Source organism: Haemaphysalis longicornis, unplaced genomic scaffold, assembly GCF_048455015.1.
Source record: "Haemaphysalis longicornis isolate Haplotype H1 unplaced genomic scaffold, Haemaphysalis longicornis Haplotype H1 scaffold_1, whole genome shotgun sequence".
NCBI classification, from domain to species: domain Eukaryota; kingdom Metazoa; phylum Arthropoda; class Arachnida; order Ixodida; family Ixodidae; genus Haemaphysalis; species Haemaphysalis longicornis.
Window position 1 is genome coordinate 172213974 of NW_027526203.1, and position 14639 is coordinate 172228612.

General features: G+C 45.7%; 1 protein-coding gene across 1 annotated transcript in view; it reads left to right on the forward strand.

The window, feature by feature from the left end:
* Positions 1–14639, forward strand: part of LOC144155741 (uncharacterized) — a 38106-nt gene that overhangs the window by 4637 nt on the left and 18830 nt on the right. The window contains exons 3-4 of the mRNA XM_077687357.1: positions 2114–2265; positions 13219–13317. Coding sequence (XP_077543483.1) covers positions 2114–2265; positions 13219–13317 — 251 coding nt within the window. The remainder of the gene's footprint in view (positions 1–2113; positions 2266–13218; positions 13318–14639) is intronic.

The following is a 14639-nucleotide window of genomic DNA, read 5'->3' on the forward strand; positions in this document are numbered from 1 at the left end:
CTCCCCGACGATTTCCTGATGTCGCCTGTGACGACGCGCTGACCATTTGGCAACACATAGCTTAATTAATTGTGAGGTGTTGAAATTACACAACTGCGTGTATAAAAAAGCGATGTTAACTGTATGAGATGGATGAACATCGAAACCTGGAATGCTGGTATACCGTTAAACGAAATTTAAATCAATGCGACACGTCATTAGTGGTTCGGTTCGGTAGTCCCGAACTGTGCGTGATGCTTTCTGCTGTGCCCCGCGTTGCACAGAAACAAAATTTTCAGAATCGCGATAAATACTCAAATATTGCAATAATAGATAGAACTGCCCAATGCAGCCAGAAATGACTTCGAAAAATTCAATTCAGTGTCATTGTAATTGGTACTTCGAGCTGGGGTAAATTGGCGAGCTTTCGTATCACCTTAATGGATACCGGAGCAAATTTTCCAATTTTTAATCCTGGTACCATTGAATAGTTCAGCTTATGTAGTAATTTATTCTTTGTTTAGGGGAAATCCAGAGCGTTAGTGTACGTTTGGGTCAGAGCATGCATTCTGCCAGCGGTCGCCTTGCTAACCGCTGCTGTGACGTCATACTGGTTTTAAATGTTCTTTGGGACGTCTGAGCCTTTGAACTTTTATATTCAAGCTTTTTATTATAAACATTGACTTTTTGTTGGCCTAAACACGGATTATCAAGGCTATTCTCTTAAGTCCATAAAATTTCGCTTTGCTGACTTCAGAGTGTGCCGTCATTGCCAATGTCACCATTTTGCTGAGGATGATGGTGGCAGAGAAACCGCACTTGTGACCGCATTTTTCCCACGAAATAATGGGAGTTAGTGAAAGGAACTTAGAATATAGCCGGCACTTTCTAGAGTTCTGTCATGTGAGGTATCTGGACGATGATTACAACTCACTTCAGTGTCCCCTCAAGATAATGCACGGCATCACCATGTTCGCGTCTCAAGTCTAGCTACATATTTCAGGGTCCAAAAGTTTCTTAAGAGGGGGCCACATTGTAGGCGTTTAGTGGGAAATTGGTCGGAATAAAAAATAAATAACAGAAAAGTATAAGCTCTTTGCAAACGAAACAACAATCAGATCAACAGCATCACGCTGCATCAATAGCTGTACTAAAATAATTCAGAATGACTCTAAGAGCAGTAATTATTCGTGCTAACAATAACTATACCTCAAGCATAGTGTCGGTTCAAGCCGAAATTGGTATTTCATTTTAGCTTGCTATTTTCCGCCTGAGGTTGGTTTGCACAGTACAGTACCATCCAACGCTGGTAAACAAATTCTCCTGCGAATGTCAGTCGCCTTTATCATGGCCCCAAAGTTGGCGTCGAAGTGGGTAACAATACGTTTTTGTGGTTGTTAACCCAGAGAACATCTAAGGAATTAGGCTATTTTTGCGCAGAAACAATATTGCCAATATTTAGTATTCAAGATGGTCGTTTTCAGAGCAAACGCCCCAGGTGCTTTGAAGGTCCGTGTTTTTGTGTGTGTTTTTATAGCCACTCTGTCTACTGTTGTATCTCGCTTTAATAAATGAAAAACCGAATGTAAGATTAAGGACGTATTGATCTCTAGAGAAATTTAAAATTTACAAAATTCGACAATCTCCAATACTGAGTGCATACAGTTTGACATTGTGTAACTGAAACAAGTTTGTTGCCGCAAAACTACGACAACTAGAAAAAAATGGTTAAGTAGCCATCAGAAGTGCGAGGGCGTGCCGTGTTAATTATGACGACATCTGAGCACAACACCATCAAATGTCGCTTGGGTGGAAGTTTTTTTCACGACTAAAATGTCAACCTGCGCATATTAACTGGCTCCAATTCAGCACTTTCATCAGGTATTGTGAAAGTAACTTATTAAAGCAAGCAAACCAGTTTTTGGCTTCGCTTACCATGCGCTCTTTAGGTGTGCACATAACATTACTCGAAAAACCAGTCTTGCGTAAGCCTCGGGAGGACTAAACAATATATGCTTCCAACTAATAAGAGAGCGGGGAAAACCTTGAATGTTTCATGCATTTTGTAAAAAAAAAAAAAAAAAAAAAAACCGGAAACCGCAAGTTTGTCATTTGTTTTTGTGTACGTTTGCAGTCGTTCAAAAGGTCCGCCAGTCAATTCCACTCGACTGCGTCATTCTTCTGTTCAAGACGAAGCGGCAGAGGCACGCCACTTTCGTGCAAACGCGCTACGGCCTGAATGGTTGCCTAGTCTTCAACACTGTCAGCACAGTAGCGCCACTGAGTGTACGTATGCCCTATTTCCTAAGAGAGTGGTCTCTACGTATGCATGGCGTTTCTCATGTCATAAATCACCATGAATTTTCGCGTTTTACATTTCAGTGTGAAAGCACTGTTTGCATACCATTTCAGGTGTTGAGGGGAATTCCTGAAGCCCGTTTCGTGTAGCTCCCGTATTTCCCAGTTATTAGTCGGTTGCGCAGCGTGAAATGCGCAGCCGAAGCCGAGGGAGAAAACGCCGGTGGCAGGCGACGGCCCGGCATCAGGCCTAACGCCATGCTTTAAAGTCTAAGTCGTTAATTGGTACCCATAGCTCCACGTACAATGAGTAGGACGCCGCTTGGCCCGTCGTAAGGTTGGTTACCTTGACGGTTACCTAAAGTGAAGCCTAAACCATGGGTGTTTAGTCTTTGGTCTCTAACGCCTACCGGTTCAAATGGAAAAAAATGTACTCATTCTACGTCAAAGTGCGGGAACCACATAACGCCGTAAGGCCTCAAAGCGAAACATTAGGCCTAACCCGGGGCATATCTGACAATTACTGCTGTTAGTCTCTCAAAGTTGTGCATACTCACTGAGCGTTAGATACCCGCAGTGGTATTTTGGCAATGCTTCATAAGAATGCTGCGCGCTGGGGGATGTGCTAACAATTAATGAATGAATCCGCCAATTGCTTTGAGCACAATCATTGGGGCGGTCGACCACAGGAAATCTATTAAGGCTGTGTGCGCTTGTGAAGCCTACTCTGTGAGGCAAAAATGACTAAAAGTTCGTCCTTTGGGAGACTAACGGCATTTGCCACAATCATTACTCCCTTTGGGGACTAAATGTGAGGGGACGAATGGTTAGTCCACCACCCGGTTGGCCCGTTCCAAACTTCCGATACTCCCCAGGGACGAACTGCTGAGAGTCGCAAAAAAAAAAAAACATCGGCACCAGCGGGGATCGAACCACCGAAGGCCGCAATTACATTCAAGGAACCTGCCGCGCCACCACTACACCACGCCGCCGGAAGGTTTGTTCGGCAGATAATTTTCAAGTGTACAGCGTGCAGTGCTGTGCCAGGTGATGGATTCATTGCAACTGGTTCCGGAATTTCTATCCGTGCAAGCGACCGTGACAGCGATTTGCGCTTCGCGATTTGCTAACTTGAGGGACTGTTGCTCAGTTCGATTCAAGTACAGCCTCACAATCATAGTTTTTTCTCTTAAAGAGCAATCAACTCGTCGCGTAGTTGAGATAGATGGTTGGGTGATCGGACGACTCATTTGTTTCCGCACAAATTAGCGCAAACTAAGTGTATTCTTAGTGTTCGATACGTGTGTTAAGCGCTCTAGGTATCGTGTGGGAAAGAGGTCGTCTGTGTGAGTGTTAGAATAGGGAAACAGGCCACATTTTCCTGCATCGGCGAAATCAAATTCGGTGTTGCTTAGCCTGAATTCGTCAAGTTAGCGTTGCTAGACGATCGGGACTGTGAACTGCAAATGGGTTTTACAGCAGTTGCAGCATTGTCATAGCTTTGGTGCACAAGGCAATTATGTACGGAGTGACGCTTACCTGTAGCGAGCATTTTTATTTTGCAGTTGTTGTCTTCAGCAAGTAATGCGTTTTTTCTCGTCTATTAAACGTATACATATTCATTACGCTTGGGGATCACTAATGTTTGTGTGACTGTTGATGGTCTTGAAATCTTTCATTGGCCGTTATTACCTCGCCCGAATCATATGCAACACAGCGTATCAACATAACCTCACCTATAAGTGGTTGTCCATCGCGCTTCGCTGCTCCTTGCCATTACCCACCGCTCGGTTAACCCTAGGCGCTTTTCTTATAATTAGCATCAATATTTTCTCCGGTGGCACTGTGTAAAGGACCCTCTGACTGCAATGGCTTGTGTTTTGAAACTCTGCAACTGTCCACAGACATATGCGCGAAATGGCAACGACGACGCCATTGCAGGGGATTAACGACGCAGCAAAGAGACTAAATGCATGAGTTTCGTCTTCCCGTTACTTCTTATAGATCAGTGGGTACGAACAGTTAGTACGCATTTGTGCACACGGCACACACTCTGCTACAGATACTCCCCTTGAAGAGGAACTGTTGCCCGCGAAGACTAAGAGCTGTATTTTAGTCCCTATTTTAGCCCTTTTTGCCTGAGTGTAGCAAAGTGTTACACACACATAGAGTCGGACGTACCCAGCATGGTTGGTTGGACATCGCTTTATAAGCACGGATGGATGCTGCCTCTGGGCGATTTTCCGTGGTTGGCGCAGCCGAACCCCCTGTCAATTTTTTTCATCAAATTGCTTTCCGTAAATCACGTTGCGGGCAATTTCCGTGAGGTAGCAGCGAGACTTACTGGATCAACGTTTTAAACTATACTCGGTAAGAAGTTGAGAGCGGCAATAGTTCATGCGTATCACTCCGCCGAAGCGACGCACCCGCATGTCAACGCGGGCGACGTTTTGAAGCGAGGTTACGCTTAATGCGTGACATCGTCTGCTTATTCTCGCGTAGTTTGTCGTCGCTGCAGTAATTTATAAGCGCATTAAGTAAAAAAAAGTCCACCGAAAGGACTCGTTTTACGTTAATAATACTCGCGTTATGCACTCTCACCTCTTCGCGCAGGAGGAACGGCCAGCTGTGTTGATGGGGCGCAGGGCAACTTCCGCTGTCTTTAAGTTGTACCCGAGTGTAGAGATTTTACTGCTGTTTAGTAAAGAGCGGTTAAAGATTACAGATAAGATATTTAAAGATAAGCATGGTATGCGTCCTTTCGCACATGTAAAAAACAAAGCACCTGAACGAATTGGTAGTATTAGGAGTTCAAGAGTTTTAAAATTCGTTTTACACAACACCCATATTTCATATACGCTGGTGGCGACTTTTCCGCATATTTTAAAGACGATAGTCTTGCTTGGGCTACTTAAGCGCAGAAATGTTGGTCTGTCCATGTCTGTATGTCTCTGACTCGATTCAGCCACTCGGATAACGTGAAACTGAATCTGCGCAGTAGTCTTATATACCCACAGCCAAATCTAAATGTCTAAATCCGGTGGCAAACTTCATACTTGTTAACATTGTTTAGCAAGAACAAAACATTACGCAAATGTGAAGCAGAAAATCAATACATAACTGATATTTTCAGTATTCCTTTGTTAAAAAATTCATGGATGCTTGGTTTTTGGGATATCAAATGAAATACTACATCAGCTGCAGAAAATCGTCACCTGCTGTTGCCCGAGCTACTATAGCTCATGGCGGAATTCTTAAAAATCAAACGGCAACAGTAACGAAAGATTCGACTTGATAGGTCCATGTTCCGCTTGGAATGCACGTGGAGCAGGGCAACGTGGTTCTATAAACATTGTAGTAGGTTGCCTTGAATCACACGCGTCTCCGCCGTACGGCAGCGCTAGCATCGAGGCACCCGGCGTGGAGCAGTAGAACACGGTAAATTTAAATTGACTTGAGCTAACCACTAGCGTGTTATCTTGGGAGGAACGAGACGGGAGAGGAACAGCATGAGATGTGAGCGGGAAGGAGAAGGGAGACGTTCACGGGGCAGGGGCGCCAGTCCACTATCGTCGTTCGTCGACATTTGCAACGGAAGGAGCAGATACGCGGCCATCCTTTTCGCACCTACGAATACCGAAAAATACGGTAATGCGTTAACAGGGCTTTATTTGTTAATTTTCAACTACCGAATGGTAAACTGCGTTATTAGTAGTTCTTTTAAAGTATTTGTAAACCATGTGTACTGGCGAACTACGGTAACGGCGAGCTACTTAAAGGGACACTGAAGTGAATTTGTCAAGCTTCCGTTTTTGCTTGCACTGCGTAGACTGGCTCAAATTAGCCCACTTTTCATCGTTTATCCGGTTGACAAATCGGTAATTATTTTACACAGCGCGAAAGAAGAAAAACTACCATGCGCGGTTTGCGGCGGCCGCACCAACTAAAGCTGTGACGTTGGGAGGAGGGAGCACCGTGATTGGACGATGCCCAAGGTTAGCAATCAAACAAGTTTCGGTTTCGGTTTCGGTTCTGTAAAACACAACCGATGGCGTTGTTGGATGGGCATTCTCAATATCTCAGTAATCATCGTACCGCGCTTCTGCCATGTTGTCGGCTGTAAAATGCGTAAGATAAGCCTCCCAGGACGGCTTGGAATCGTAGCATTCACTAGCCGAGGCCTACGCAGTGCATGAACGCCCTCCGCGTCCCCGCAGACGCTCAAATGCCATGCGCTTTTCCCCCATATTTGGAGCTTGCCTCACTCATGCCTGTATCGTAAAAAGCGTGTTCGCACCAGGCCAAGGGTCTGTTGATTCTGGCGTGTGCCCACTGCCCGCAAGCAGTTGGTGCTTATGGCAACAGCGTGCCAACGAGACCTCGCTAGCGCGCCAGTGCCAGCCTGCGCGCGTTCTGTGAACTAGTTCGTGGAGCACTGAAAGTTGCGGCCCAAAAAAAAGTGAACTCAGTATAGAAAACATCGGCGGAAAACGAAAAAGTTAACTTATAAAAAAAAAAAACATGCACCCGCCGGGATTCGAACTTGCGACTTGCAAAATACTTGCAATGACACACCCAGGGCTCTAGACGACTCGGCCACGGAGCGGGCTCTGGTGACCTTGGTAATATAAGGTATATATTGTATAACCAGTTTACACTTTTATTTAGTTTTGGCATTTCAAGCAGCTTAGGTGACTATTTGTTTTTTGCGCTCGTGCAGTAAGCATCGCCCAAGTTTCCACAATATATCACGTCTAGCAATTGCATTTCTTGGACGGAAAAGCGTTCGCAGATGCGTAGTCGTGCTGCTCACCGCTGTGCTTGTTCGCCAGGCGCAAAAAAGTGCTTCCCGCACCCTAGTTTTACGCTGTACGGTAAAAATATCGGTTGATTTTATTTCCTTAATACCTATATTGACTTCGCTGACTCTTCTCCCCCCTTCAAGAGGCCTTATATTTTCCTACTGGCGTACCAGTCAGCGAAGCGTCGCATGTGCGCTTGTGCAGCGCTTGTGTGAAGCGACCTTGACTTGAGCTAGATACAGTGTACAAACTAACCAAGTAAAGAAAGGCACATTCTTCCATTCACAAACGTGTCCTGGCTTCGTTTCAACTGAGCGAACGAATTGCGACGACCCGTCGGCGGCCGGCGGAAGAAACGCTGGGTGGACTGACTCTGCCTGAAGGCCGGGGAGCCGTGCAGTAACGCAGCCAATTGCGAGCTCGGCTCCTCCCGACGTCACACGAAAACGCCACAGAAAATTGGCGAGCGTAAAGAGAGGAGGACAGCATTTTGGAATTAATTTTTCTACTAAATAAAATCGCGTAAACGCGCCCAGAGTTGTCGAAACATGGCCTGGGGACTCCGGACTACAATTTGCGCTAGTAATCCCGCAATGTTTACATATCACTTCAGTGTCCCTTTAATAGATGCGGTGGAATATCATTTTTGCCTAAACAACAGGATACGCCATGATTGAACATGAATTAGAGACTTCCTGCCTCCTTGGTTGAGTGGTCAAGGTTTTCGGCTTCTGAGCATGGGCTCTTGCAGGCCTTAGTCTTACCCGAAAAAAAAAAAATGCTTTTCCAATGGGGGCAAGGAAGTACACTCGTAAAAATCGCAGTAGGGAGGCGTCACCACAACGCTCCAGAACTACCAATCAGCGTCACCAAACGTGCTAACTGGGGAAATGACGAGGCCTAGCATGCGATTAGAGTAAAAAATAGTTCCTGCGCTGTGACAACAGCGCAATGCGTGGGGGTGCCCTGTTTTCACAGCGCAGAAGCTATCTTTTATTAGCCTAGTCATTCTCCAAAGTCCCACATTTGGTCACGCTAATCGGGTGTTCTAGAGCGTCGTGGTGAAGCCCACCTACAGCGATTTGTAAGAGTGTATGGCTAAGGCTCAACGAGCCTTTCGGTTTTGTGGGCATGTGCTTCTGCATGGGGCGAACACACAATGGGAAGTACTCCATGTGACCGTAGGGACGTATGCCGTGGTGCCATATGTCCCTACGGTTGCGCCATACGTTCTACATCAACACAGCCAAAACAATGTCGTACGCGGGTTCTGAAAAACGGTAAAAATCTCACTTAGGTGCGACAGTCACAAAGCAAAATGACCTGGGTATAAAGGAACAAGAAGCAACGCGATCCCGGTTGGGCGCGGTTACAAAGGGGCCTTGTGAATCCATAGAGAGAACCTTTACAAGTTTAGGCAAAGTCACATTACGGGCATTTTTCAGTGTACCGGTCCTCTTGACATCTTAATGGCTTGATTTATTGTAGGGTTCAACGCGCCGACGCAACGCAGGCGATGAGGCGTGCCGTAGTGGAGGGCTCCGGATTAATTTTGACCACCTGGGGATCTTTAACGTGCGCCGAAATCTCGTACACACGGACGGTTTTGCTTTTCGCCTCCATCAGAAAAGCGGCCGCCGCGGCCGGGAAGCGAACCCGTGACCTCGGGCTCAGCAGCGCAACGCCTTAGCCACTGAGCCACCGCGGCGGGTCATCTGAATGGCTGGAGAAAAGGGCATCACTCCTATAGTATTACCAGCTTTTAACATGGAGTCGACTTGGATAAACAAATGGTTTCCAGTTTTATATTTAGGACGCATTTATTTTGGACAAACGAGTGTTTGGCCCGTGGCATATTATTTTGGTGTAGAGCAGAACAAAAAACAGGCCGCGTATCTGCTCCTTTCGTTGCAAATGTCGACGAAAGACGATAGTCGACTGGCGCTTCTGCCACGTAAACGCCTCCCTTCTCTTTCCCGCTCACCTCTCATGCTGTTCCTCTCCCGTCTCGTTCCTCCTAAGATAACACGCTAGTGGTTAGCTCAAGTCAATTTAAATTTACCGCGTTCTACTTCTCCAGGCCGGGTGCCTCGATGCCAGCGCTGCCGTACGGTGGAGGCGCGTGATTCTAGGCCCCCTACTACAATGTTCATAGAACCACGTTGCCCTGGTCCACGTGCATTCCAAGCGGAACGTGGACCTACCTAGGGCCCTATTATCGACTGCACAAATTCAGTTAACTGTGAATTTGCCGGAAGTCTCTTCTGATTGGCTTTCAATTTCGGTCATGTGCTTCCGCTTGACAAAGCGGTTGTGTGTGCTTTCGTCATTTTAGCGCTTCATGACGTTTACGGGGACCAGTTCTAAAGTTTGCCTTATTTCGCTTTACTGAAAGCTCATAATTCTTGGCCGGCTGTAAAATACTAGACTAAATACAGCTGACACGACAACGTACGCCTGTCTTCGGTATTGAACAACAACAGGACTTGTATGTCACGCACTCTCTGTGATTGGCTGAGAAGGCGTGACGTTGGCGGGAACGACCACATCAAACAGCTGGCGGGAACGACACGTCTCACCTTGGCAACTTCAGCCTGCGTAAAAGTGACGTAATGTTACGTAAAAGCTTGAAAATGGCGGCTGCTGTCGCCGTGAAATAGAGCATAAAATTTCACCGACCTTCGGCTCCGTGAAAACCTCGTGAATTTGCATAAGGCGCAGTTTCGCGCGACGCGCAGTTTAGAGCATGTTTTCTACCGAAAGAAATAATAGTTTTGACTGTTTCCAAGTCAGCGGTCACGGACAATACAAATAACGTGCCGTAGTTTCCTTTTATGATTGGCAATAAAATAAAAATTATTTTTGTTTGGCGTAACAGCAACATAATAGGGGAGTACATGCCTTTCCATGAAAGAGAACCCATTGCATGGCATTTGTCCACACTCCTACTAGTAAGCTGCTGGGTCACATGATCGAACTTGAGAGAAAAATTTTAGAAAAGTGATTGTTTTAATCATTACTGCATTTATTGAAGTCGAGCTTGGCGAATGAGTGAATCGGCGACATCGGTGCGCTCCGCTGTTATCAGGCGTAGGGCTTCGCTGCCTTTACGCGTCATACAAGCGATGCTCGCGGCCACGGAGCCGTCTTTTTCTGTGAGCACGCCATAAACTTCTAACATAGCAGCGGACGAAAGCGTGGCGGCGGTGGAGGCCGGAACGTGATAACACAACAAAGCTTGCATTGAAGCAAAGAGCTCGAATATATTACTAAAAGCGAATGAAATAAATACATACGGTAAAAAAGATCGCGTGCTCAATTGCGAGCTCAACGTCCTGTTTCCGCTCGTTTTTGGATGAGCGTTACTCGATCGCCTTGTGGTGTTGACACCAATTCTGACCTGCAGAAATGTTTCTTTTGCCGGCCTCAGCTGCTGTATTAATTGTTAAAATACATGCCAAGTGTTTTTATATCTGTTATGAGCAATATTTGATACCTTGGTTGTGATCTTCGAGTGAAGCGTCAAAATACAGTGCATGTCGCCACAGCTATACGTGCATCACGTCATTGCGTACGTTGTGCTTACACAAAAAACAACAAAAAAACATGGCGAATTCACTGTGAATTTGTGCAGTCGAGAATAGGGCCCCTAGTGGAACTTTTCGTTACTGTTGCCGTTTGATTTCTTCAAATTCCGCCAGGAGCTATAGTGGCGCGGGCAACAGCAGGCGACGATTTTCTGCAGTTGATGTAGTATTTCATTTGATATCACAAAAACCAAGCATCCATGAATTTTGTAATAAAGGAACTCAGCAATTATCAGTGATGTATTGATTTTCTGCCTGACATTTGCGTAATGTTTTGCTCTTGTTCAACAATGTTGACAAGTACGAAGATTGCCACCGGACTTAGAAGTTTAGATTTGTCTGTGGGTATATAAGACTATTGCGCAGATTCAGTTTCACTTTGGCCTGTTGACTGAATCGAGTCACAGACAGACAGACAGACAGACACAGACAGACATACTGACAGACCAAAATTTCTGTGGCTAAGCAGCCAAAAAAACGACTATCGTCTTTAAAAAAATTGGGCGCCTATTTGCTGACTTCGCTGGCAATTTCAAAGGACAATAGTCTTGGGACGTCCCTGCCATGTAAAGGCCTTCCTTCTCTTTCCCGCCTTCGGCTCACCCCTTCCGCCTCGCTCCTCCCACAATAAACCGAGGGGAGGTGGCTCAAGTCATTTCCATTTTTCCGTCTTCTACTGCTCGCGCGCCATCTACTGGAACTTTTTGCCACTGTAGGACTTACTGGAATTCCGCCCCATAAGGGCGCCGCGGGCCTTTTTTTGTATTTTTGGGTCTAAACACTTTTCAATGCGTATTGTCTTATTTTGTATCGCTAAAATGAAGCAGTAATGCATTCATAATTAAAAGAACAATGCAATTACCACTCATGTATTGATATTTTGCCTCGAATATTGCTAATGCTTTCTTTTTGCTCAACAGTGTTGACAAGTATAAACATTGCCACCAGATTTAGTAGAATGGAAATGTTATGCCTATAAAATGGTCTCGTTCAAGAATTTTTTAAACTTATGAACGGGTCGTTGAATCGAGCGACAGGCACTGACAGACCAAAATTTTCGCGTTTAAGTTGCCGAAGAAAGACTATAAGAATAGAGATGGTTTGTCTGCGCCAGCGACTATCGTTCGAAAGCAGCATACATTCCAGCTTAGAAAGCGTTAGCAGTGCATACTATTGGTTAGCCATGCATACTATTGCATACTAAAGCACTGTGGCACAAACCACTCAAAGCGGTGCCCCAACCACCAAATACATGCATATAGATGGCGCTACCCCGTCGTTTCGAAACGACGGCCTCTCGTTTTAGAGAATTGGGCCCCTGGAAGCCCGCCGCCTGTGGTCGTATCGCCGTTTGTTTTCCCGTTGTCACTCCCCGTCATCAGGTTGCTCCCCGGAAGTCGTAACTTCGCGTGGCCTACCCACAGCGGTGCTGCAGCATGAATGAAAATAGTTGCCAGGCTGGTTCTTCATGTACGCGTGGAAGGCTAGTGACATCAATCTCGCCGTTGCAAGATGCCGTTGCCGTGACAGCTTGCGCGTCAGAAATCTTTACCGGGAAACTCATGCTGGGAGCGCTACATGCTTGACATAGTTATCAAGAGCGGCACAAACGCCTTATTGTCAATTATATGATTAGATGCTTGTTTCGTGCTTGTTTTTTTTAAAGAGTGCTGTGCTGTATGCTTCATGTGAGATTTTAAGATGCAGGTATTACTTCAGTTCCTTAAGGGTTTTTATGGAAGACGACGTTACGAGAAAGGCCGACCGATAAGGCGTATACAGCTTCGGTGCAAAACCTTTTTTTCTGCTTGCTGATCAGCTTATACTCACCCTTATCAACTAACTAGGGGCTGGTTCCGTCTTTCATCATAATTCTTCTCTCCCGGCCCTCACTCTCATTTAAGTGCGCGACCGCAAAGCCTCTTCATCACTTCTTGACGTGCACTTACACTCATGAGCAAATCTTTCGAAAGCCCCAACACTCTCACTTTAAGCTCCGCGCTTACGCCAACTGTTCAGAGAGAGTTCCAAGAAGCGCACTCATGATGAATACAGTCGGTTGATAGATTGCAGCAATCCGTTATTCCGCGCCTTGGAGAGATTCACTGGTAAATTACGTTGCACACGATAAGCCGCCTAGAGAGTATGCGGGCTTTACAACTGTTTTCGGCACGCAACTTATGCGGCCGAACTCGCAAATGATTAAACATTTATAGGGATACAGCATACTTGTAAGTGCTGGCCTGGCCTTCTGCTCACCAGCAGAGATGTCATTGACTATCTAGGGCTTCCTGTAGATTTAAACCTCTCCTTCGGGTGTTCTCTGGTTATCGCTCGCCGTTGTAACTCTGTCTGCCCTTAATTAAGGGAGGTAACACCTATTCGCAGCTAGAACACACCGAACCGCTAAATGAGGTATGCCTTTGTTTTAAATTCTTTATGTTGCACGTACTGCGAGGTGAGCGGATTACGTACAAGTAAACAAACGCGTGTAGAGCGGCAAAGCTCACATTGCCTCGTGGTTAATTTTGTAATTTCGAACTTTTCTGCAGCGCATTCATGCTTTCCACTTACGGTCAAGCAAAACGTACAAAGTGGACCAAGTGAACTCGTCTCCACGGTACCACACACCAACCAAGGCCAAAAACCACGTAAGACCCAGTGTCCTCAACATTACCTGCGGTGTGGAGGACTGGATAGGGTGTAGTGCTACTCATCAAGAGGTTGATTACCTGCCCTGGAGGCTGTCTTTCTGATACAGGCAAAACAAAAACACCAAGTTTACTTCGATGCTTGTAAATATCCCCAAGCGATAAAAATTATTCCAGACACACCTCCGTGATGACGTATTGTTCTGTCGTGTAAGGTTCGAATAACAGTACCACCACTAACATTTTGCCATGTTGAATGCCTTTCAACTTGGTCTCCAACTAGGAAAAAGCTATTTTCATTGGCCCACCGGCCTGGTCAGGCACAACGTGGGCCCGGTTGTTCCGCGATAATTTGGGATTGCTCCGGACCTTGCTAAGCCGTGTTAGAAGAGATTTGGGAGTGGGCTTACACATCCGTGAGGGATTTGGCAGTGCCTTTGTCACTCCCTGAAACATGTCATGCGCTTACAAGTTGAATCGAAAGGTAATGCGTTTGAAGTGAATAAGTGCGTATCTCCGCTTTGTGCACTTTGCATTAGTAGAGCTTTCGTTCGTCCTTTTTCCGAAAACGTATTCCGTTAAAAGCGGGCTGCGATATCTACAGGTGGAAGAAAAGTGTAAGCGAAATGTTTCTGAGGTAGGCCATTCCTGTGTCTTTTACCACAATTTTAGTGAATAGTGAAAATGGCCGAGGCTAAGTTTTGAACCCAATATTACAAAGTTGTAAATGTTGGCCGCTACCCTCCAGGTGCAATAAATATGTATAAGGCTGATTGCAATTGTTTGCTTGTGCTTACTGCTCAGCATCAGCAATACACTGTCTGTCGGCTTTGTTTGCCCGTCACGAAATAAAGGAGTACCGACGGAAATCCTGTTTTCAATGAAAAGCTTGAAATACGGTGTTTGGAGTTACCTGCATTATCGAACTTCCCTTCCGTGCATGAGTGGCCATTCGCAGTAACGAAAATGAAAAAAAAAAAAAAAAACGCTTGCGGGAATTGCCCAGCTTAGTCCGGTAAAACAGGAGGTGGAAGAGCTTTGACGTGAAAAAAAAAAACGCATCAGACCGGAGCAGACAAAGCCATGTTCACTTTGTTTGAAAGGTACGTATTTGAGTAGAATTTGCTCCTGAGAGTCACTGCACTGAAAACCTTCATCCTTCAATCCCCAAAATTAAGCGTTTCAAATACAGGCATTCCGTGATTAAATGATCGGTTTACTTCACGCTTAGCTGCGTTGAGCAAATAGATCACTTGGAGTGCAGTAGATTTAGGAACCCAGTGGCGGTAACGTAAGCGGGAGCACGGGAATTCAATAATGGC